Below are 25,954 nucleotides of genomic sequence, written 5' to 3'. Positions count from 1 at the left end.
GACCTCATAATGCTCACCTGAGACATGCTAGGAATCAGGAAACCTGAGCCCATGGCAGCTCACATTTATCCAGTATTTACAGAAATTACTGGTGTAAGCAATTCGTCACTGACTCCATGTGGTCAATGAGTCTCCAGTTGTCGCAGTCAACCTGAGAACAGCTCTAGTTTAAAAATGCTGTGGGCATCTCATCTATGATAGAAAAATCTTGCAGTATAAAGAAACAAAACAAAGGTTTTTGTCCATCATGGTTGCCAATAGTTCCATGCTGCAGCCTGCAATGGAATAATGAACCTTTTGTAAAGAGATTTATTCTATTTTCTTCTCTGATGGTGCTCCTTAGTTTATATACTATAAAACTGAGAAAAATAGCAAATACTGACTATGTTATGATATGATTAAAATTATTATTTAAAAGATTTAAATTAATAATTAAATCCAACTCATTTTTTAGCTTCAATAGATGATTTGCCTTGAGGTATATAATGAAACTGTTCAATCCATGTGGATCACCTTCATCTACTGAAATGAACAAAGTAGGTAAGGAAGACAAAGTAAATTAGTCTACTATAGATATTCTAAATATTCTGATTTGATTAACAGTAACAGTAATTTTTATAGTGTGGCGGTTCCCTTTTATATAGCAGGAAATGTACTATAATCTTCCCAGGTCTAACTCAGTATTTGCTGTACCTGCACTAACACAGCCATATTTTCACACTTCCCTTAAGTTTGATATTTCCATGAACTATGCTATTTTTAATATTTAAAAAGATTTGAGACGGGTTTGAAGATGTTAAATAAAATATCTGCGGTTTCTCTGCCAATGAAAAAATTGCTTTGTATATTTTATTTTTATATAGACTGTATATACTGTATATTGTTACATGCTGGGCAGCCCTAAATTGTGCTTTGAGATGTCTTGGATATGTATGCTTGTTATGTTCATTCTCCCATATATTAAAAGGATGTGGTGTTGTGGCATTGATTGAAACAGAGGGGATTGTTTTTGATGTGCAGTTTGGGGTTGTCTGATGAGATGACAAACCCCCAGCATAGTGGAAACAGCTGAATATTTTGACACGTTTTACCCTGAAATTGGGTGCCAGCTCATCTAATCAACACTGCCTTTAGAAGACAGAACAGAGCAAGGGACACAGAACTGCAATAGTTTAGTGTTGCCAAAAAAAAATCTACACCAATATGAAATCAATCCAAAACGAATTACTGGAATTAATGGTAATGATTTACTACTTACAGCTTTCTAATTGCATTATGCAAGTTTGTACATCCATTGGAAAGTTTTTAAGATCCATAGGGCAAGAAAGTGTTAAGGTCAATCTGCAATAAACAAGAAATATAATTCTGATTAACATAATGAATAATGTGAATCTGACAATGGCATTGCATTCTCACATAACCAAGAACCATAGATTAATCTGAGACAGATTATGGACCATACATATTGCCACAAAGTCAAAAAGATTTTGGAAACAGGCATTTTTCGAAAGTACCATTTGTCTGATACAGTTTCTGTTACCCCCCAAAGACCGACCAAACAGAAAACAGTAACACACTGTATATTTTAGCTGCTTTGCATTGGGTCCCTTACATTGCTTACAACAATTTTAAATACTGCTGTCTACCTTTAAGCCTTGAACAGGTGGGCTCCTAATTACATTGGTGAACTCTCTCTCCATACATTTACATGACATTTTTGCTTTTTGGACACCTGCTTGCTTTTGGTTCCCAATGCTAGGCTCTAAACCTTAGCTTTGTGTTCTGCTGGTCCAAGGCTGTGGCTACCAGCTCATAACAGAGCTTGCTGTTTTAACTGTTTAAACTATAAATACTTCAGCTTTTAATTCTGTTGAGTTTGTTGTACCAAAAAGCATACTCATGGGTTTCTAATGTTCTTGCTTTTGCTTTACTTTATTGTATAGTGCCCACAGATAATAAAATGTTCTCTACAAAACTACCATACTAATCTATTGCACAAATGTACAGTATATTATGCACAAACTATGCATTAATTCTTATAACTGGAGAAAATAACTGTAAAAGAGTGGACAATTATTTCTGATGTGCTGTAGGGATCAAAAGCTTGACTTAGTGTGACAGGCCGTACATGAATCTTGATTGCAACTGAACATGTGATTGTTTGAATACTGAACAAATTCTTTACAAAGTGACCAGAGTCACTGTTTTGGGCTGTCACTTGTAAGTATTGACACTTCAGAATAAAAGTGTAAGTGACAAGCACCTACTTTAAAGTGAGAGCTGCAGGTGTCCATTTAGTATTATAATTGAAGCATTTTTGAAGAGATTCTACCCAGAGGCTAAGTGTTCTTACTGCATCATTGTTAATCTCAAGTCTCCTGTGCTGTCAGCTACAACACCACATTTCGACAATTTCCATTTCCGTGTCATAGACAACACATTAAACTAAGGCAGGTTGGAATTTAAAAAGACAACGTGTCTTTTGTTGGGATTTTACACTAGTTCTACATGAAACTATAGTGTTTTTCTATTTGATTTGCTGCAATATGATTTTAAAAATAAGTCTGCTTCTGTTTATTTCCATGAAACATAATTCCTAGACTTGCACTGTCTTAGTAAAAATTGTCAATATACTAAACAAGTAAATGTCTTTAATAAAAATGTCAAGATGTATTTTAGAGCACCAATTTAATTAATAAATTATTTAGGATTAATTTACTTGTACAACATCTTACATTATACACAATATAAAAGCAAGTGTGGGGCATTTGGTATACTCACCTGATTGAGTAAAGGACATTTCCGTTTTTAAATATTCTAAGGAGCTTGTTGTCTGTGGTAACTTCATGGAAGTGAGCCCCTTTCTCATTTGCAAAAAATAAATCAGGTTTCCAAATAGAGTCCAACATAGATGGGTCCAAATCCAGTGAGTCATCTGGGTATTCACTGTAAGCCAGCCTTGGGTCATTCCACTGCTGACGGAGAAATATATTCACTCTGTAATCCTGGGAGAGAAACAAGAAGGCATTATTTATATTTATACAGTCAGTGCTGTTATTGTTAAAATTGCATATACTGTACACATCGGACCTCTTGATGAACCTTGGTAAACATGCTTTGCTGTAATGGAGACCAGATTCAGATTACTTTAATGGTCTGTATCAGCAAAACATGAGCTTTACTATTCTTAGTAAAAATGATCTTCTTAATTCTCAGAGTTCATGTTCACAGAAAGCATACGGATTCCCAAGGAAAACAAAATGGAAATACAGTAATATCAAATTGTCATTAAATTCAAAAATCAAGTGTGCACTCTTTGCACATCTTTAAAGATGACTTGGCATGCAAATAGTCATTCATCTGTTATTACAAAGCGGCCTTTTCTTGGTTAGGTTTGCAGTTACTTGGAATTGATCCAAGACGTAAAGGGCAAGTTCATGGACCACAATTATATAATGCTAGTCTCTGCCTCTGAACAAGATTTTCAAATACTGATTAATCTCAGACATGTAGTGCAGACCTGACTACATGTAAATATAAAGTGAAAAAAATGTTTTTCTCATATCCCCCGAGCTTGTTCTATATTGATCAAAGACCTTTTTACAAAGGGTACAAAACGCAATGCTGCCACTTCATGGTGCAGTGTTATACTGTATAGCACTTGCTGTAATTGACACCGATGGGTGTGCTGGACAACTGACAACATTAGCACAATATAGTACAACTCAATTTAGACACATTTGTAACAGGTTTAGACAAATGTGTAACTGCAACACCCAAACAGAATATAATAACATGCAATAATAAAATTACAGCTAGGCTAAATGATGATTTGGGGCACTCTGGATTTCAAAAGAATTCCTATACTGTGTATCAAAGTATTGGCCAAGCAGCAGCCTGACAGGAAAACAGGGGTTCCACACCTGACAAAGAACATTTCTCCCAGAGAAATGTACCTTGTCAAATATTTTAGGAAAGTAATTTTGCTTGAAGGCAGTACTAAAAAATAAAGAACATGATGAAATACATTGTTTACTAAGCTGATGTTTTACTTCTTGGTTGTGACTAATGCAGTTGTTCAGTGGACAATGTTTAGCGATGATAAAGAATATGATTCTTTTTTTAACTTGTCAATCCCGCACATTATTTGCAGTAGTTTTGAAAAATACAGTGTCATGTACTCATCAAATAGATGAGCTAGTTATATGTGAATACATCAAACTAAATGAGGTTTGCTCTTTCAAGTCCTGAAGAGCTATAAACATGCCTTTGTCTCTCTGTCCCAGAAATGTCAGTTTCTTTGTTTTTAAGTGTGTTCTAAAGTACCTTCCTGAAAGTGTATGCTGTGTTAGAATACAGCTGTGACAAACTGTCAAGCGCACATTTTTTTAATGTGAAATATTGTTTAGAACAGAGGAAAGAAAAATACAGTACCATTTATAACTTACAGAAGTGTGAAATATAACAGTAAGTGACTGTAAGTGTTATCTTGATGCACAGTACTCAGTCACGTCCTGTGAGACAGTGAAGTGATCTCTAATGGGTTATGATTCTGACAGTCTATATACTGTACAGCATTTGCTGTATAGACTTAGCCCTGTTTCATTAATTATATTGTTTATTACAGGATCCATAAACACATCTTTATTACTATAGAAATATAGAGAGGCAATGCCACAGTGAGTATGCAGGCTGTCTATGAGCCTTGTCATAGAGATAATGTTACAGAACCCAAAACACAGCAGACACAAATATCATAATATCTGGTAGCTTGGCTTTTTGACTAAACTGAATGAGTACGTGCTCAAGCAGAAGCTTGATATTTGGTATTATACTCATGGAACAGGTAAGGGCAACCCAAATGTACTATTCCACAAATGTTTGTGGTGCTTATTTTAAAATTAAAGAGCTGTCTTTTTCTGCATGCATTAAGGTTCAGCAGGATGTCTGAATATATACAGTAGATTTCCCCAACCTAGAAGACTGTTTTACCTTTTGATTTGGAGAGTTATGTTTTTGAATTAGTCTCCATTATATCCATCTGTCATGATCAGAATCCATCCTGTTAAGGGCGCTCCGGCCCTTTCGTATTTTAGTTGATTATGTGCACCTGTCCTCTGTTTGTCCCTCCTTATTTAAGCCTGGCACTCTTGCTGCTCCTGGCTCTGCATTGGAAGACGGACGCCTGGAGGCCCGCCTTGCTTCAAGTCGCCCTACATCCGCGGCTTGAGGGAATAGGCCTTCTAACGGTGTCCTGACCAAGCTGGCCTCGTCACTCCATTTTTAATCTCCTTGTTCCATGTCCCTGTTTTTTATTTGTCTTTCCTTGGATGGATTTCCTGGTTTTTGACTTTGGACTGCACCCCGGATTCCCCCTTTTGGACTGTCTGGACCTGTTTACCATCGCCACGCCCCCCGAGCACCGGATCACCATCGTCACACCCCCCTGTCTGTCAATCCATCTTGATCCTCTTCATCTCCTCCCCTGATGTCCTTCTCCACTTATTTCCGGATTATACCGTCTGCATACTGTAGGGTCCTGAACTACGCTTCGCGGTAGCCTGGACCGGCTCCCATTACACCATCAAAAGCTAGGTTATAGATAGCAAGAGGTAGCTGTCCCAGCTAGCCTAGCTAGAGATAATTTGGTACATACTGTATACACGGTCACCCGTTGATGTACAAACTGCATGCAGAAAAGTGCTTCGACCCAGAGATGAATCCGCGACCCTAGAGCTGGGAGTCAGTGGAACTAACAAGTGCTACAGTGAGTCTTTTTTCCATATGAAACAGTACGTTAAGTGGAGAATCCCTCTGCTGGTGCCTTAATTCATCATCCCCCTTACAGTGTATTGCTTCTGTCAATGTCACATTCTGTGTAATATTTAACAGTTGCAGCTTAATATTCTTTTGTTGTTTTTTTTTCTCTTGAAAAGACAAACTGGATTTAGAATCTCTTAATAGGATAACATCAATGTTCCTTGCACTTGCAGAAAATATACACTTTCAAGCTTGTAGGTTGCTGTGCATAAGATTGACTGCTAAATAAATCATATTTATGGTTCAGCCTTTAAATGGTTTTTGAAAACATGTACGCAGAAAAGAATGCAAAAAAGTGACAGTCAAAAGTGATCACAAAATTGTGTCTGACTTTAAAATGCACTGAGAGGCATTAAAAGCACAACAAATGTATTGGATAAGTATAGGACGGGAGTGTATTGGATACATATTGTATATAGGGATAATATATACATATATTGGAACAATATCAGTTTCATTATATTATTATAATTTTATTATATGAAACTATTTTATATACAGTAAAACATTTTATTATATAAATTGAATTATTTCATAATAGCAATTTCCTGTTTTTAATGTATACCGTATCTGCATGGATGGACAGGCAGATACTGACACACATATGTTTATCAACTGGACATCTTATACAGAGTTCTAACAGGCACATTGCTCATAGAAAAATTGAACTGTGAATTAATCCCCAGACCCACAGGATTTTTTACCATCTGGCAAAGACAAAACTTCATACTTCAAGAAAGAGCACTATCGTATTGCCACAATAGAATTCCACAGCAAGAAAGAACAGTGATGTCCTTTAAAAAAGAAAAACGGTGCATGTTTTCTGTGATTGCACATCCAAATTATTGCTGAAAGCTCACTCAGTTTACAATACATCCATTCACCAGACTCACCGGTTCTTCAAATGTGTTTTGTATATCGGATAATTTTACACATTGCACAATACAAACATTCAGGCACACTCTGGGAGTCAGCACAGCTGGGGCATTGAACCACAGAGGAGTGTAAACAATACAAGCTTTCAGCCTTGTGTATGTCCCCTGTACTACAGTATGTAATCTGCCAGTTGTCCAACAGAAGCCTTTCTCTACATATACAATACCAGATAGAAGAAAGAACTTCATAAATTTAGATATTGTAAAAGGTTTGTGTTTTTTATTAAGCTGTGGAGTGTAACAGCAGGCAAGGAACACTGTAAATTCAGACACAGAGCTGTGTGCATCTGCACACATCTGTTGTAAAGAGCAGAAAGCCGTACATCTGTGCTAAAATGGTAGCCTCTGCTAATTAAGATTTAAAGCAAAATCACTGGGCATGATTTCAACGCCTAGGGGCATAGGTGAAATTTTTCTTTCTCTAGTTCCCCCTGTTGAAAACGACTCCTGAATCCAAGCACAGGGCAGAGATACACTAGGGCTGTTTCTCCTGATAGAGCAGATTAATTAGCAGAGGTGCCCTGTTACCATCCCCATGGAAGCTTAATTATTGCACATAATTAACCAACCTGTTTGCCTTCAGCGGTGAGAAAGAAAACTAGGGTACCTGGAAAAAACCTGCACAAAACACTATGTGGACATGCAAACTCCATACAGAACAGGGCACCAACTCAGTGATTGACCCAGGACCCTGTGGCACTAACCATTACATTACTGTGTCAACCTTAGATACATAGCAACAAATGTTTATTATAATCACTACTTCACTACCAAACATCCATTGGATATATAAATTCAGTATTAAATGTTAAGAATTGTCTTGAATATATGACTTCAGAGAGAACTACATTGAGACTTGTCGCAACAGCCAACAAATGTTATTTTTAACAGAATGGTTCCTCTCAGTCTTAGCATGAGGTTGACTTATTTTGAGCAGTGATGTTTAATTACAGAATTATTCATAAATGGTGGTGCAGGTGTTTAAGAGGAAAAAAGATACTACAGTTAACAGTAATACTTTGGACAAATACTGTATAAGTGAACAAATAATAAAAATATATTGTCATTGTTTCAGCAATTAAAAAGTTAGGTTTGCGCCAAAATGAAAATATATTTATAGGAATAATTATAAATTGATCAAATTTAATATTACATACCATTGTTGTTTCAGCAATTGAACCAAAGCTGTTAATAAATATGTTGCACGTTACATTCACAGGAGGTCCTGAAAACAAAACAAAACAACACAAATCAAATTGTCAGCAATACATAACATTAAAAACAATTGCCATTATGTTTCAAATGTTGTTGAGTGCTTGCACAACAATGCTTTGTATTTCCTGACAGCCTGTCTCCACTTTCTTTTCCATAAGTCAATGTATTGTAAAGGTCTGCGACAGTGAAGCAATTGTAGAGCACAGAAGCTGTCAAACTGCGTAGCATTATAAGTGCCACACAAATTAGAATGAACCTGAACAATTCCCACTAAACTCAGTCCATAACATAGCTTTTTCATAAACATGTCAAAGTCATCATCAATTGGATTGCTAGATGCATTGAGTCCCATCCTGGCTGGTGACCTATCCAGCTGATTTTCACAACAATGAAATATAGATCAAGAATAAATACATCGGCACAAACATCAATCCAGTCATGTTTCCATCCTAATAAGTTCAATACATTGACAAACCCTTTGTTGAGTTTCATGCTGAAACTGGATCTTTCCAGATCATATTCACTAATGCAAATACATGGACAGAGAATGGTGCACTGCAATAGCTATTATTGAGAACAACTGGTGGTTACATCAACATTTGTGATTTCAGTTCATGCATGTTGTTTTCTTCTTCCTGCATCTCCAACTTTCTTCTTCCCAGTTACTTTGGATGAGTCTTCATTCAAACAAATTGAACCTAAAGCAATTACCGGTCTATACGAAATGAATACAGAGGAAAGATTACAGAAGGTTACAATTCAACATATTCCATTTCATTTTACACTATGCAAATGTCAAAGCTCAGCAACTACAGCAAACAAAGGCAGACTTAGGCAAAGGACTGGCATGAAAAGGTACAGTCTTGATATGCCCAGGAATTCTGTACCACTACAGAGATGCAAAAGGGGAGAATAAGAAGGCATTACAGTAGATTGATTGAAGAGAAAGATCAGCAGAGCAGTCAACAGATCAGTAGTGATGATGAGATGGGATAAGAGGACAAGCAATGAATTATAGACAGGAGGGGGCAGATGATGAAGAAAGCGCCGGGTTGACAATTGAATATGAGCAGGGAAAGACAGCCCATGAAGAGGGTACGCTTCATGGGAGAAGTGAAGCAGAAAAATGTTATTGAGCTAAAGCAATTTGGAGAACTTGGGGAGGATGGGCGGCTGATGTAAGACGATTGGCAAGAGAGATCTACAGTAAGACAGTCTTGAGAGAAATAGAGTTTAGAACAAACACCAGCATATTGTCACTATAAGGATGCAATGAATGCAGGAACAACTATTCCTTCTGATCAGTCAAGGATAATCATAAATTGAGGATAATATGCAAAGTGGGCATCATTATCCTCAATTTATGATAGAGAACATTGCAGTTCCTGTCGATTCTGTAGAGTAGAAACCAAACAAAACCACATAAATACTGGAGAGAAATACATCCTATAAGGATGGATTTAATTTTTAGTTATTCTCCTCATTTTTAAATTAAATTACCTTTAAAGTTTGGTCTGATTCTGGCATCGTATCCTGAAGTCCTTCCCATAAGTTTGTCCAAAAAGTCTGAAGGTGACATTGGCATTGCTCTACTTCGGGCACTATCAGGTTCCTTTGAGGCCACCAAGCTGAAAGCAAACAACTTTCTGAGAAACCATCTATTGTACAACACAATAGATAACAACAACTAAATATCTTAAGAATAGGTAGAAAAGTTATAAGAATTTACTGTGTAGCACCCAGATTTATAGATAATTTAACTGTACTGTAGGTCATATTCTGTTGGTTTGGAAGGGAGATTTATCTCTCTTATTGGCCTACTGTATGTACTGTAGGTGTTATAGAGGATTTGAATACTTGGTACCAGCCTGGGATATCCTGGTTGATCAGGATGTAGGCCTCTGGAACGTCTTGTTTGTAAGTGTTTAAAAAGCGTAACTTGTATGTTTTTTGTTTATATTGTGGATTTATTAGTGTGTGTTGTCATGATTTATAAATAATTGTTTATCCCAGTGTGCCTGACATTACTATTTTCACCAGAGTTCTATGTGTCAGAGAACAAAGAACTCAGATGCCTTATTATATCAACCACTTGGATATATTCTTGGCAAAATCTACGTTTCGGGTTATGATTTTAATTATTGATTTACCTGCTCAGTCATTTTCTGGTATTCATCTATTTTTGTAACCCCTATTTGTAACACTATAAAAGTGATGCGTGTAAGGCATGATTTAGGAGTTAGTACTATGGACGAGCGTGATATACCTTATTCAAGTGGTCATTCAATATTTTTCCATGAACCCCGGTCTTTCAATTCTTGAAGTGATAAGATTTCATTGTAAAATTATTATTAAATATATGTGCCTTGCGGCAAATAATCACAATACACTTAAGCATTAGAATTAAATAATGTTAGTGGAATATTTCCAGTTATGAAAAAGTTCTAATTATTTCCAGTATTAACATTTTGTAACATTCTGTGCCAATCCTAGAGGACCAGACTGTAGAACCACGATTCCTCTCAGCCACCCACCCAATTTTAACCTTTTTTTGTTATCTTCCACAGTTGATTTTATTGTTTCATCTCTGAACTACCTGAGATGGGAGGGAAATAAAAAAAAACATTGGACCATTCTCTCATTTCTTTCCCAGCTTATAAGAAATTGAATGAATAAGTTTCTCCTAGACTGACTATGATGGTGGGTCTGATACAGCAGTCAGTGTATCAACAAACACAGCTGGCAAAATCTGAAATGGCTGTGTGAATATTCTGGTTTGCTGTATGGTCAGGGAACATAATTATTTTGGTGACAACTATTTAACATGTGTGAATAGTTGGTCATTAAACTGGTTTTTGAGTTAAGCAAGTGATGGGTATAAAACAAATACTGTTTAGACATGCAAGAAAGGTAGAACCGAAGATAACACATTGGAAGATTACTCAGGACAAAACAATAGGTATTGTGGGATTACCACAGAGACCTGAAAGTGATTATCTGTTTAGCTTCCTGAACAAAGTGATCTATACTGTAAGTGGTTTCCTAATCTGATCCAATGAAACTTAATTGTTATATGGACACAAAATAAATGGACAACACTCTTCTGGAGGCTGTGACAAGTTCATCGTGTTTATTTCAAAGCTTTCCCAGCACACAGATACTGTAGGCAGGTCCCTTTGAAAGAAAGCCATTTTCTCTGTGGTTGGATCTGCATTGCCTTTTACGTGGATTGCAGTCCCTTGAACACACACCTTTTCAGGAGGGAGGAGATCACTGACAATGGTGGGGATCTACTGTAGTCTGTCTTATGGTACCCTGCTGTACGGACCTATAATGTACCATTCTAATAACAACACAATCACAATAACACTACTGTCCTTTTCTTCTCCTGTCAATGCATGGTCTGTACTGTACTGTAACTGTAAACTATTACTGTTAAAATATGTTACTACCACATGGCTTTTAATATTTTATGATACTGTAGCTTGCTTGGAAACCTTCAAAACTGAACACAGTTGATATTTAAATCTGTAGGTCTGTATTAAATTCCTAACCAGTGATATGAAAAAGTATTTTGAAAATGTAATCCATTACACTTGCAAGTTGCCAGCATACTGGATTATATTTAACTAACAAGTATGTGGGGGAAATTGCTTTGAAGATATGTACATTACATTGTAATTATATAAACATTACATACTATAGATGACTTTAACCAATGATTTTAAAAATTATTTTCAGCCAGTTTATTGTTAATCTTAAAAACAAACAAACAAACAAACCCTGGATCATTCATCATTTCGTGATTAAAAGTTATATCAGCCAGGGGCTTTACCGTGACTGTAAAATACACTGTGATTCAAGTTATATTGATATAATTACATTTAAAAATCTTGACCCTACACTACCTACTATTTGTGAACTCAGTAACAGAAATTAGAAAAAAATGTGGGAGAGAATTACATGCTTTGTTTATATAAAGCATCTTGTTCTGTGCCAGCAGCTCATTACACAGGAAATCTTCATAATTTTAAACTGTTATGGGCATAGAATTAAAAAGTTTTTTTATTCCAAATTTCCTTAATTCAGTCTTTTTTCAGTCATTGGATAAACCACAAAATGCAAATTACAATATCCATTAAATAAATCATTCATAACTGAATCGTTGTAATTCTTGCCTGCAGCACTTAATCCAGACACCCCAAGAAAAGGTAAGCACATTTCTTTTAAAAGTTTAAATACATTTAAAAAAATAAGAATTTGTCCCCTGGGATAGTTTTAGATCATTAGTCTGGGTAGTTCTGGATAAAATATTACTATGGATAAAATTGCCCACTGGCTCTTTGTGATTCACTGCATGTAATTATGGCTACTGCAGTGGAAAAATGTGACCTGTCTCTTTCAAGACCATTGGTGGCATAATGCGAATATGTCACAGCTGGGTAGAAATAAATGCACACATACTGTACAAGCATTTAAGCATTTCACTAGAATGTTTAAGCAGGAACCACACTTAAACTCTCAATATACATACTGTATATCCCCATGAAATACATTTTACAAGATAGTAATTTAAATTGAGTACTCTCATACTATATGTTTAAATATAATTATAAATATAGTTTACAATATTGCCATAGTAAAAATATCGAGTCAGATCTTTTGCAGAGGAACATAGCACAGCAGCAAAGGAAAAAGAAAGGTCCCAGAGGACATGCCATGACCATTCGTATTTTCATCCTAATCTCATGGATGTTTTTTGCTAGCGGTGGTATTTGCTTATTCCAGGATTGTAGTCTAGGTTACTGGTTTCCTGGTTCTTCTTTCTTCTTTTTTTTTGCCAGTGTCTCCTTTCTCCAGCACCTGTGGCGGTCCCTAAGCATGAAGGTTTCTACACACCCAGTGTGTGATCTGTTGGATTTCTGTGGCAGAATGGTGAGAATGGTTGCTTCGTTTTCTCAGATGGAAGCTTTATTGATACCTAAGCTGTCACTTTTTGAAATGGGGATCTGAGTATTACAGATGAGGAGTTTTACTGGGACAACATTTGTGAGAGTGAAAGCATTCTTAGTTATCCTCTCGGATTTTCTTCATGGAGATTCATGGAGCTTGGTCCCATGTGGATGCTATAATGTAAGGCTTTTTCCTAGTTTCCTATATGCACTTTGTTTATAGGGTGCTGTTGGCACATTATTCCTGTTATGTGGCATAAACCTACCCTTTTAACTAAATACTGTTTTCATTCTTTTCTACATAGAAGATGCAAATGATGTACAGTACAATATCAACATAAACACCACAGTCTTTTTCATATGCAGCCTCTTTTAGTTTAGTGTCCCCCATCTTAGTTTTTACTGCTTTTGCACTTTATTTTCTGCTTCTACAGTGTTTGCTAATTCTCCTAATTTGTTATCATCTGCAAACTTGACTAGTTTACTAACTATTCTGGAATCTTGATTATTGATATAATTTAAAAACGAACAGTGGTCCTAGTACAGATCCTTGTGGTGCTCTACTACTTACATCACCAAAATTTGCTTATTCGCCCCTTACCCATACCTGTTTTCTATTTAATAACCAGTTCTCAATCAAACACTCATGTTTCCCAGACTACCTTCTCTCTTCTCTTTTCAGCATGGAATAAAAGCTATTACTCGTTCCAAATCAAATGCACTATGTTCAGTGAACTCTATCAAGCTGGTTAGGTAAGACCACCCTTTTCTAAGTCTTAGTCCAAATAGTCCACTATTTGCAATGATATTATTTCCATACAGGCATCCCCTAGTTTGGCTCTTGTATTCATTTCCATTACCTTACATGTCACTGTAGCCAAAACTACTTGGTTTTAATTTCTCATCATTTTTAAGTATGGGTACTACATTAGCAATTCTCTAGTCCCTAGGAATTAAGACCTCTGTCTTAAGTGACTGAAAGAGTTGAGTCAATAGCTTCTGAGTAACATCTCTCATTTCTTGAGTGCAAATGGTAAGATACCATTGGGCCCTGGGGACTAATAAATCTTGAGTGCTTCAAGTACCCAAAGCATTTTTCCCACTTCTATGCTGATGTTATCCAACACAGAACTTTCTCCTCCCTGAGGCATGTTGACTTCTCTCTTAGTGAATACCTGAGTGAAATTCTTCAATTAGTTTCATGATCAGGCAACATACTCAGACAGGGCAGCCATGTAACAATTATTTTCTATGTAATGGATGTTGAAAATGTTTCAACAATTGTTTCGAATACTGAGCTTTGTTTTATAAATCTAATTTTCCAATTGAAATATTGACTCAAGAGCAACAAAGGTAACATCATATGTTCATAATATTCAAAATTACATTCACATAAACAACAAAAATAATATATACTATACTGTATATAAAATAATGTTGTGTATTAATGTGCTACCATCCCACAAAGTAAAAGAAGCTAGCTTTGGAATTTGCCTTTTCAATGGAGGCTCTGTACAACATTGCAACCACTTTCTTAGTAATATGAGACTGTTACACTGATGCAAATCTGTAAGATTCCCAACAACATTGAGTTTTCTTATGGCAGATGGCTGGTTTTTGGTGTAGTGGAATTCATCACTGTTAAGGAGACAGCTTGAGAGATGATGATTGAACAGCAGCTTGTTGAAGGTTGATGAGCTACAATATAAGCAACAATTTGTGTTCCCATGGCAACCACAGGGAGACCTCCAGCACACTTTAAGGCAGTTACTGGAATGTTTCATGGACATTTATCACAGGTTTTATCTGAGTGATGTAGGAGGCTGCATGTACTGTATACTGTACATACTGTATATGTACAGATTATATTGTTGAACAAACAAGGCCATGATCAAACCCAGGAGTTGTGAGGCAGTAGCCTCCTAACCACAACCTAACCATGCTGTCCATGCTGTGTTTAATTTCTGTTTAATTGATCGTTTTACAATTTGTGCATCATTGTGTTTGCTTTAATGGATTCACTCTTGCTCAGTCTTACATATGCTTAACTTACTGGTATACAGTAGCATATGGATCCACAACATCAAGAGGTGCTTTACAAAATAAAGATTATATTTATTAATATACAACAAGATCTCTTTTCTTGCTTGCTACATACTGTAAACATTGTTGACACTTGAGTATGTTCTCTGCGTGCTGCATCTGTTCAACTGCTATATTTAGCATTTTAAGATTTAGACTGGTTCTTTAATAATTTGAAAGGGGTATAAAAAGGTTCTTTAACAAAAAGCATGCCACATGCATTATTAGCAAAAGGGCATGAAGTCTGCAGGGTATAGCCGAGAATGACAGAATGGACACTGTGGCGAGACGTGAGCCAGAGCTGTCGAAGCATTTACAGGAATACTCTCCAAATGGACAGCGAAGTGAGATTAATGCAAAGCAACGGTGCACAACCATGCAGGAACTGGCGGATGAAGTCTTATAGAGTGTGACATTCCAGAATCCCCAACCAGAAACCTTCATCATTAAACTACCCTTCAGCAGCTTTAATAAAACATCTTGCTAAATAAATGCATGAATTACAGCCATTTGTCTATATGCAGCAAAGCTACTCTATGAGGGGCAATATTTTTTACTTATTGCTAAAACATTTTTTTTTTATCTAACACCACAATTATTATTCTTTAATTTCAAATCATGAAAACTCCAAATTCATAGGTTAAGTTAATTCCAGGGAAAAGCTTCAAATGACTGAGTGTTTTAGTTTAGTTAAGTTGATTGTAATGAGAGCATGTTGAGCTCTTATTTTCAAATTCATATTTCATAAAGTCTTCATAAAGAGACAATTAATGACTGGTTAAAACTCACAATCAGATCACACCTGATTCCTGATAATTTTTCTGTGTAACTTAGATTTTTTTCCACATAGTCTGAAATTATGAAAGTGATTGTTCCACTCTGACCTCACTAGAGAAAAATACACATGGAACACACACAGTACACATGGCATGATTATGTATTTGAAAAGCCTGGCATATGGGGAAGTGCATTCACACAGAGGGTTTTATTAGTAAAAAAAACACTAGCATCCTTTGGTCACTTATTTACGTTGTCAGATCAGTGAGGACAGATTCACCTAAAGAAGAACTAGAGGGATGTACAGTAACCTGCTACACAGACTGGTGGCCACAGGCATGGACTTTGATCTGAAAAATGTAAGTCAACATATACTGTACATGGCATGCAGACAGAAACATGAAATACAAAAGTAAAAGAGGAGAAATCCAAGCTATTATCTTTATTCACAGCAGTAATTCACCTAATTAAAATAATAAAAAAACTAATACAAACTCAAGTCCTTGGCTGCAGAACTGTTCCTAACATAAGACTAGCAGGTCTTGACTGCCTACCCCTGGCCCTAGGACTGCAGCTATCTTAAATGGTGCCCTAGGCAGACATTAACATCTCCTAGTAGCAGTGGGTTTTAAACTGTCATGGTGACTATCTCAGCATTTTGCTGAAATATTACCATGTGCCTCAGTTTTTCTGTTTTCACATATACAGTGCAAACTTGTTCAAGATACACCTGTGCTGTGCCTCTAAACAACACCTATACAACGCTAGCCTGGCCCTGAATGACAAAATGTTAACAAACTAAGAGTTAGGGGTCGAACAAAAACTACAAGTTACAGGGTTTCATCAGGATAATGTTTCACAGCATCTTTCCAGGACGGATCAAGCTTCTTTGAGAACCCAGCCCATTTGGTTTGCAGATGTGACATGATCATCTTGATGAGGTCACAGCTTTATAGGAAGGTGAACCAACCCATATGACAGCTACTCTGACCACTGAAAACTCCTGAAGTTGTGAGAACAAGTACAGTAAATAGACAGATGTTTGATGTTGTATAGCTTTAATTCTCAGAAACACGCTTATATCAGACATATATGTAATGCACATAGTAAATCATTTCTTAATCAGGAAGGTGGTCATTTTAAACAGGTATATAATTGGTGATTAATCTTTTTTTACATTGCCATTCACAAGTCCAGTACTTGAATTCATATACTGTATGTAAATTGGACACAGCTACAGCTACAGTACATGCATAGCTCCATTTTTTCAGAGGTTACTGCAAGTCTTTGTAACGACCCTGTAAATTTTAATGGTCTGTCTCTTTACACACACGTGATTACGTGCATATTTTATGAGTGACTGTGACTGCGTTTTACAATGCATATGCCACTAATTTATAAATATTGCAGAAACAAGTCCAGGACTTTAGCAGAAAATTAAAAAAAACTAGATCATAAAAATACAAACAGGAAACCAGGATATTCAAGGACAGCATGCTACGTTTAACATAATGCTTTAATGGATTTAGCACAGGATCAATGTGTAAATATTTTTTGTACAAGTACACACTCTCTAAGACCCAAGTGAAATTATCGATTTCTTTCCAAAAAAGAAATGCTTTGGCTCAGATGCCTTCAACTAAGCCAACCTTTTGATCACCAACATGAAACTAATCTTTATCAATGCCAGCTAAGCTGTGAGCAGCCTTCACCTCATTGTGGCTCAGTGATATCAGTAAATCTTGCAGATTAACAGCTTAGGTTTCTGATGGTGATAACGAATACTGTAGGAATCAAATATATCTTCCTTTTCCTGGGATTTCAAATATGGGTGTGCTTTAAGGAAATAATGCTGAACCTAGACCTTTTAAAGTGCAATAACTTGTCATTTAAGAAATGGATACTTAATTACTCATTTACAATACATGTACATAAGTACATTATACTTTACATTTATCACCTCCTCCAAATAATTATTAATAATGGTCATTTTAAAGTACTCTCCTGTGGTAGTATCCTAATATGTATTCCATATACAGAATGATTTTAGAATTGAACTTAAGTGCTGACCTGACCCTTCACTAGAAGAGTATTTCAAGGAAAAGCTACTTTTTACATTAAAACTACTAGTTATCCAGATACCGAAAGCTGTAGTACAGTGTAATCAAAAATCAGAAAGAAAGTATATCTTCTTAACATACAACTTCAATGTCTTTTCTTTTCTACAAAAGCTCTTCAAGAGAAAAATGTGTAATAGCATCGTGTGTATAAGCTTCGTAAAAATACTATTACATTTTCACCTGAATTTTACTTTTCTTATAAGATATCAGTAATATATCTTAAAGGTCCTTTATGGGCTTCACATCCAGCATATAGCATGTTTCCAGCTTTGGGTGCATTTACTGTAGTACTGATTATTTTTTCTTTTTTCCTTTTTTTCCCTTTACCCTCCTGTACCTTTATATTATGCCTTGGCCTTGGTTTTCTTAGAAGATGTCTGATTTTTTCTACCCATTGGTTCCCATAGTGTCTTATTACATTTAAAAGAAAACAGCACAGGTGCTGCGCTACAAATTTGATTTTGTTGGAACTCAATGTCAAGCTTATGCTAAAGGATGGTTCGTTTATGAACAGAATTTATGTTAGATACTTATCTTCGCCTTTCATCATTTAAGGAAAAAAATCCTGGAACGTGTGATGAATGAGTCATCACCCTCTCACAATGTACACTGTATGTCTTTAATAATACAATATAGGATGCAAGGAATGTTATGTATTGATTTGTACCTTTATATTACATATACAGTATACAGTAACTCCGTATACTTTTATTAAGTGCATTTGTACCTTCTTTGTTTTGTACAAATGATATTATTGAATAAGAATTACATTATTCTCTATAAGTATTCAAATGTTTTGTGAGGCCTTTCAGCAAGACGCCTGATATTAATTAGGTCCCATAGACTGAAGACAGGTCCCGGGCTCCACTGCATGTTGGCTCAAGCTTCTGAACAGCAGAAGATCAGGCTGTTGGGTTGGTGAGATACTCAAAGAATTAGTTTTGTTCTGCTTTGGCATCCATAATCAGAACTGGCATGAAAATTGCATTTGCAATGGAGTTAAACTTTTTATTCTCAGTTAGAGTGACATAGGTAATCAAAGAATAAAAGTTTGTCAGCAATCTCATGGCAGCATTTATGATTTCTCAACATTTTGCCTGTTTTTTAAGCAAGTCTGCATAATCCACAGCTTTTTACAAGAGCCTTGTTGTAGCTTTCTGTATTGGTTGAGACAAGTGACAGATTTCCATCAGGCTTAAGGTCTTGCCTCAATTCCCTACTTCCCAGCAGGACTGGTAAGTCTTAAAAATGTGGTCTTAAGAACAATAATCTGATTTTTCTTTACTGTAGTATGTCTTTTTTTTACTGGATGGAAATTGTGAAAATGGCCTTCACATGGAGCTTCATATGCCTTACTGTCCGACTCAGTTAGAAGGTGGATTTGTCTCTGTTTCTACTGTATGTCCAGAAACACCAAGCTGTTTACAGAGCAGTCTTGGCTAAAATACTGTCTTCTTAGGGACCATTGGTTGAAAAACAAAAATAGTAATTTTACAGCACTGGCTACCTAGTGCTGTGTAGTATACCCATGTAGATCCAGGCTGCCAAGCTCTTGCATACATATTCATACCTTATTACTATTTATAATCAAATTCTCGTTTGAAAGACCAAGCCTATTTTTCAATGAATGAAATGAGATGTAAAAAAGGGAATGAGACCTACCATACAGTATGAGCTCTAGATTCCATTCCAACACATGGAGCATAGAGAAAGAGAACAACACTGGGTGAGGTGTGGGGCTATTCCAAAGAAAATTGAAAAATCAAAATATCATAATTAAGCAACTGTTTTACTCAAACAGCTCACAGAGAGAACTGTGTAACCATAGCGCATTACAAATATAATAATCTCCATACAGTACTCATATACGCTATTTGTAAAAATCATTGTACACATATACATGTACTGTATATATGCATAGTCTCAATGGTGCTAAATTGTGAAGTATCAGCTATTCAATACATAAAAACACAAGTATCCACGAATCAATTTCCTAACCACTTCATCCAGTTCAGGGTTGTGGGGGAGCCAGAGCCAGAGCCAGAGCCAGAGCAATCAACAGGCACAAGGCAGGGTACACCCTGGATGAGATTTCAGTCACACACTCACATCAGGGCAAATTCTTCCGGAAACCCACAAGAACACATGGAGAACATAAAACGTCCCGCAAATGGCACCACCACAACTGAACCATTGAGCCACCGTGCCTCCCACTATAAATATAAATATATATATCAGAGGATATATAAATATCCCCTGATGCCCAGCAATATTTTAGCACTGTGTTGTTATAACTGCATTTGTGAAGTATTATCTGCATTGCACTGCTGTGGAAGTAAATGAGTTGTATAACTTATGCACTGAGTACCGTAGCTACCTAGTGACATCTGTGATGATTACGCAGATGATACTACATGCTTTTTATAGTGTAATAATTCATTGTATAATAACTAAAGTCAAAATGCCAATAACCATCATAATCATAAGCTTCATCGTAACCTTTAGGCCTGCCTTTTGAGACCTGACACATAGTGACATGGACTGACTCAGGCATGTACATGCTAGACATTCCCTGTGGAAGCACCTAATAGGTTTTGCAACGACATGTTATGCCAGCACTGTTGTGGGAGGGGAAAAACAAAGAGTGGAGATGTTTTCATTTCTGAAATCGAATTAAAGTTTTAGACAAAGGTACCGAGAGTTTTAGAGACAACACAAAGAGGTAAGCATTGGGTATTTTTATTGGGTATCTTCAAAATTATGAGATAATATGACCATACAAATAATACTAAATAAAAAGGAATATACTGTATTATATCCAGAATTGGAACTGCTTTTACTTTAGCATAATTAGTAAGTTATTATTTAACTCAATGCATACATACTCTTCAGTACATGGCCACATGGATTACATGGGAGACACCTTAGATCGTTTCCAGTCAGCTTTGAGGGAAAATGTTTCTTTTACATACAGTATTGTTGAAAATTAGGCATTCCTAAAAAGGAATAGTACTGTACACAATCACACACGGTCAAAATCAAAACGTACAGGCAGCAGAATTTCATGATGCATTTTATCCTTTGGCTCTTTTAACTATATTCAGTGAAAAAATATTTTGCTGTCATAGAGTGCAGAGAGCAAATGTTATTGTAAGTTAGGAGTGCTGGTTGCTACACTGTCCTAGAAGAATATATTCTTTCCTGAATTATTTTGCATGCTTCTGAAAGTTTACACACTTAGCAACAATTTGGGATGGAAGTCAATGAAGATATACAGTAACATATCTACTTTATTACATGAAATAAATCACAGCAAAAAAGTGGAGTAAGTTACTTTCTCTTCAGCACAAAAGATAGACTCTCATGCACAGTAACAGTACAGTAAATCATAATTCAACAACAAATAAAAAAATAATTAAACGTATAGCGATTTGTGGCATTTTCATGTTTAGCCTATAAGAATTGGATACTATTTCACGAGCTTATGCCTTTTATTAGTTAGATCAACAAACCACATGAAAACCCAGTGGTTACTTGGTAGGTTTATTGGCAATATAGTAATGCATTAAATTCCCAGTGCTGTTGACTTTATCAGGCATGAACTCTAAGCCTCTTTCAGAAAGCCTTCACCTGCACATAATGTTTCTGTAAGCCTCTTTCAGAAAGCCTTCACCTGCACATAATGTTTCTGTAAGGGCTTTGAGCTATAGCGAAAGATAATACTTCTATGGTTCACCCACCCTAAAGTAACTACTGATGATATCCTCTAGGGTAAACTCTTTTCTAAAATCCAACTAGCTTTAATTTGATGGAGAGATATTTTTTAACAAATGCTCCCTGTCACATAAGGAATCTACAATATGTACAATTGATTACAATTGTAATCATCTTACAGTAGTCATAATATATACAGTATATCACAATATTTGCACATTTAAATGTTCCAAAGCCCCAAACCTGTAAACAAAAACTACACTGTGGCACAGCTTGTGCAAATAGATATAAAAACTAATGTTTTTGAATTCTGTAAAACTCAATTTTACAATTTAAAATGCAGCAGGACACACAAAAAACCTTGAACTAGAGTCTGTTGATGCTGCTATTAATCTTGTAATTTATTACCAGTATAGAACAGTAAGAGATTACAAGTCAAATCACTGCATTAGAGTGATCTTAATACAATTCAATTACTCATGCTTAATCCAACAATCTGAATAGAATTACTGTCAATAATGTGAAGATTACTTTTCAAACGTTTTGGAATACTTTCACCCTTAGATTCACTTCGATTACTTGTACATCAGTGCTGAAAATCCTAACCATGCTTATATAATGGGAGAGTTAAAAAATCTTCTTTGGTGAAGAAAATATAGTTTTCATTATTTACATTATTAAAGGTTAAGAAACATGGGAGACACCTTAGATTGTTTCAACTCAATTTTGAGGGAAAATATTCCTTTAAATATTGTTGAAAACATATCTCTTATATACTGTACCTTCTAAAACACTAGGTGCATTCTATGATTTTCATGTCAGCCATGTGGTGGAAGAAAATGTCGTTGGACTACCCCATGGCATGTTAAATTTTAAATGAAAGAATCTTAAATGTTATACTGCAAAAGAGAAATGAAAAAATTACATACAAGTAACTATTCCATGAAGGAACTATACACTTGGTGAAGTAGAATTTAAAATGACATGTCCACTCTACCAATACTGTACCTACAGCCCTGAATCCTTCCATTGTGCATAAAAAAACTTTACAGAAATACTCAGTGCATTCACAGTATTCACATTAGTCACATTGTTTACTTTTTCCTGCAATGTTAGTTAGGATATTTGTCTATTGGTACATATACTCTTGGTTTTCGTGTAAGATGAAACTAATGTAATATTAAAAACATAAAAAGTGTATACCAGTGTATTTTACTTGTAATAGCCAAAACTGGGCATTGTTCTCCAAATTAAATATATGTTATCCACATTGTGTAGTATTTAATGTGCACACTTTCTAATTTCCATCAGTTTATGTCAACCTCATCCATTTACATGGAGTTAAACTGATGCCCACCTACACTAACAACAGGCTTTGAAACCAACGGGTCATTTTAATTTTACTCAAATTTTTGTACTGTACATACTCCTGAATCTGATTGTACATTTTGAGCTTTGTTTTACTGTGAATCGTTTTAATTAGACAGCATGGTGGTTTGTTTGTTAGTTAGTTCTGCCTCATAGCTTCTGGGTTTGATTCTGGCTTGAGGCATTTCTCGGTGGAGTTTGCATGCTCTCCCCATGTTTGCATGCGTGTTCGCCAGGTGCTGACATGTTAGCCGGTTATTTCAGATTTTCCCCTTCTCCGGTTTAATGGTCTCTCATCCAAGCAGAGAGCGGCCATGTGCTCTTTTTCCTGCTTTGTGCTTTGTGCTTCTGGAATAGGCTTTGTCGAGATCCTCATCAGCACAGCGGGCTTTCTGATAAAGGCTGGATGAATGTTTCAATTAGTACTAAAACTACCCTATCAGTCTCATACATCTGTGCAGGATAAGTAGCAGAAGAGATCTAAGATGATGCCCTCCTCCCCTTACTGCATTGTCACATTACTTTTAAATATGGTCATTTAGAAGTAATAAAACTATTAGCTTTTATTACTGCTCATTTGGCAGATGACACACCAGGATGGTAGGAAGATAATGCGGATCTACAGTGTGCATAAACTAGGCTGAGATGTGGGGTTTTTCTTTTCACAAGCAATGTGCATGCGCATATTATTTTAAAAACACCTTCAGGAAAAGGCATTGCCTGTTCAGGGCTCATGTTGCAATTATCAAAACTGTCCTGAAGACCCAGGTTTTATGATGAAGTGGAACCTGGACAGAAAACATTGTGCAATATTGTTGCTTTAAAGATGAGATGAGACCATTTCATTTAGAAATCAAAGTCTCTTATACGGGTGGGAGGAGGAGTGACAGGCAGTAATAACCCATGAATGCAGGCTTCATGTATGTACAGTAATATGGAGGTGTCACCAAATCCTAATATCAACTATCATTTTTTATACTGTATTTGATTCTTGCATTTTAAATTAAATATATCTACATATGTATATATACTGTACATGATATTCAATATTTCTGTTTAATATCTAATATTTACATGCTTTATATCGTGACTTTAAAAGTAATCATCTCAAAGCATTTTACAATACCTTAAAAGCTCATTACACAAAAAGAACCAAAGTTACAAAGCTAGCAAAACACAGCAGATAAGGAAAATAAAAAATACACTTTTAATGTGTAATGCTTGAACTTCACTTATATGTACTGTATTATCTGCTGTCTTGGGATTGCATGGTAGCTTAGTCAAACTGTCACAAAAACAATTAATTAATGTTCTTAGCATATGTCGATCCAATACTGAAATCTATATGCACACTGCACCTATTATTGATGGATTCACAAACCTTTCTTTGAACTCCACTCTGCCCTAAGGAAAACCAACCTTCTGAACTGCACCTCCCCAGAGATTTATCTTTCAAAGCAATTAATTTCTTCTCCTTGCATGAGGTCCTTTAGCAGAGAGGTAAAGACTGGCTGACAATGAAGCAGAGAGTATGAGACTTTCACATAGTGAAAAATGAGTTATTTTGATTTTAATTCTACGGCTTCAATTCAATCATATATCACCAAGGTAAACATGCTGGATATATAAGAGAAAGCGAGTGGGAAATCCTACCTAACCTTATCTAACATTTATTTAACTTTTATTTAAATGTACTTTTCAAGATATTTTCACTCCTGTGACTAAAATTTAAGCTCTGGTAAAAACGTGACCTACTGTATTTGCCTTAATTGTTGTCTTCTGACACTGAATAAAAAAAAAAAAGAAAATGAAACATGACCATGGTATCACAAAACCAGTACCTCCACTGGAATGGCAGCAATTGTAACAATAGTAAGAATTAGTTATTATAATTTATTTCTGTTAAGTTAAATGCATGGAATTAAAATTTCAGTGTATAAAAGAACATTATTCATATTTTCAGAAAATTAAAAAATGTTTTGTGTCGTTTTGTTGTTTTAAATACTTTAACTATTTGAGGAACCTCAAATATTTTTTAAAGAAAGCACACCTAAGTCACATTCTCAATCAAGTTTACATACACTCCTCATTCGATTCACACATAATTCTTAATTAGAAAAAGTGTCATTCAAAAGATGAGAGTGGAGGAGTTATCATGGTCTATTCTGCCTAGTTCTCAGCTTAACCCATGGACATTCCTATACAGCATCTCATAATCTGCCTGTACTGTATGTGCCCTGTGCCGGCAAAGACAATAGCAGACACGGCTTTCACTTCTCCAAATACTTCTTTGACATATCTAGTATAGCTTAGAAAGTAGTAGAGGTTTCAAATTAAAGCACTGTGAAGTATATTTGGCTACACTAATGTAAGAAAAAATTGATAGGAAAATAATAATAATACCGGAGCTGTAGGAAAGCATACAGTTTTTTTTTAATTTCACTTTACTAGTTACTTTCTAAATCAAATAATTCCCGTATACTCTAATGGGAAGCTCATTCTGAGATATTTTGTGCTTGCATTTCCTTTGCTCTGCCTACCAACTTTACAGATTTCACAAAAAGCTTTGGCCTTAGGACATTTCAGATGTGCCACAAGCAGAGAAACAGCACAGGCATGGGTGGATTAATGGAATTGCCACTGTGTAAATATGCTGAAGAAAACCATAAAAATCTAATATTGTAGTGTTCAAAGCACCTGGCAGTGCATATTCTCACTAACGTGCCATTGTAAAAGACTGAAAAATTAGAAGTAGACATCAGCAACAGAGACTGCCACCCCAGTTGTTGGACCAAGCCTAAAGATAATATTTACATTTTTAGACAGCTCTGACATTCAGAATACAAAACATTTTCACATAATAATTTCATTAAAATGAATTCAGAGGAATTGGAGACAGATTTTTTTTTTTCTGAAATGTGAATAATGTTTACCGTAACCATCCCTTTTAAATGACAACACAACTAAGAGC

The 25,954-nt window shown here is 35.8% G+C and overlaps 1 protein-coding gene across 4 annotated transcripts in view; it reads right to left on the bottom strand.

Annotated features, from left to right (window-relative positions):
* Positions 1–25,954, bottom strand: part of glra3 (glycine receptor, alpha 3) — a 51,783-nt gene that overhangs the window by 16,818 nt on the left and 9,011 nt on the right. For 3 of the 4 annotated variants that reach the window (XM_088912415.1, XM_088912413.1, XM_088912414.1), the window contains exons 1-4: positions 9,471–9,603; positions 7,913–7,980; positions 2,782–3,005; positions 1,259–1,341 (exon numbers count right to left, since the gene is read on the bottom strand). In XM_088912415.1, the coding sequence (XP_088768541.1) occupies positions 1,259–1,341; positions 2,782–3,005; positions 7,913–7,980; positions 9,471–9,555 (460 nt within the window). In that variant the 5' untranslated portion in view covers positions 9,556–9,603. Of the gene's footprint in view, positions 1–1,258; positions 1,342–2,781; positions 3,006–7,912; positions 7,981–9,470; positions 9,604–25,954 lie in introns of those variants that run through there. The other variant, XM_088912405.1, reaches the window with a different exon arrangement.

This window comes from Atractosteus spatula, chromosome 1 (assembly GCF_055471065.1).
Source record: "Atractosteus spatula isolate fAtrSpa1 chromosome 1, fAtrSpa1.hap1, whole genome shotgun sequence".
In the NCBI taxonomy this organism is placed as follows: domain Eukaryota; kingdom Metazoa; phylum Chordata; class Actinopteri; order Semionotiformes; family Lepisosteidae; genus Atractosteus; species Atractosteus spatula.
The sequence above is the reverse complement of the archived record's forward strand: the minus strand, read 5'-3'. Positions and strand labels throughout refer to the sequence as shown.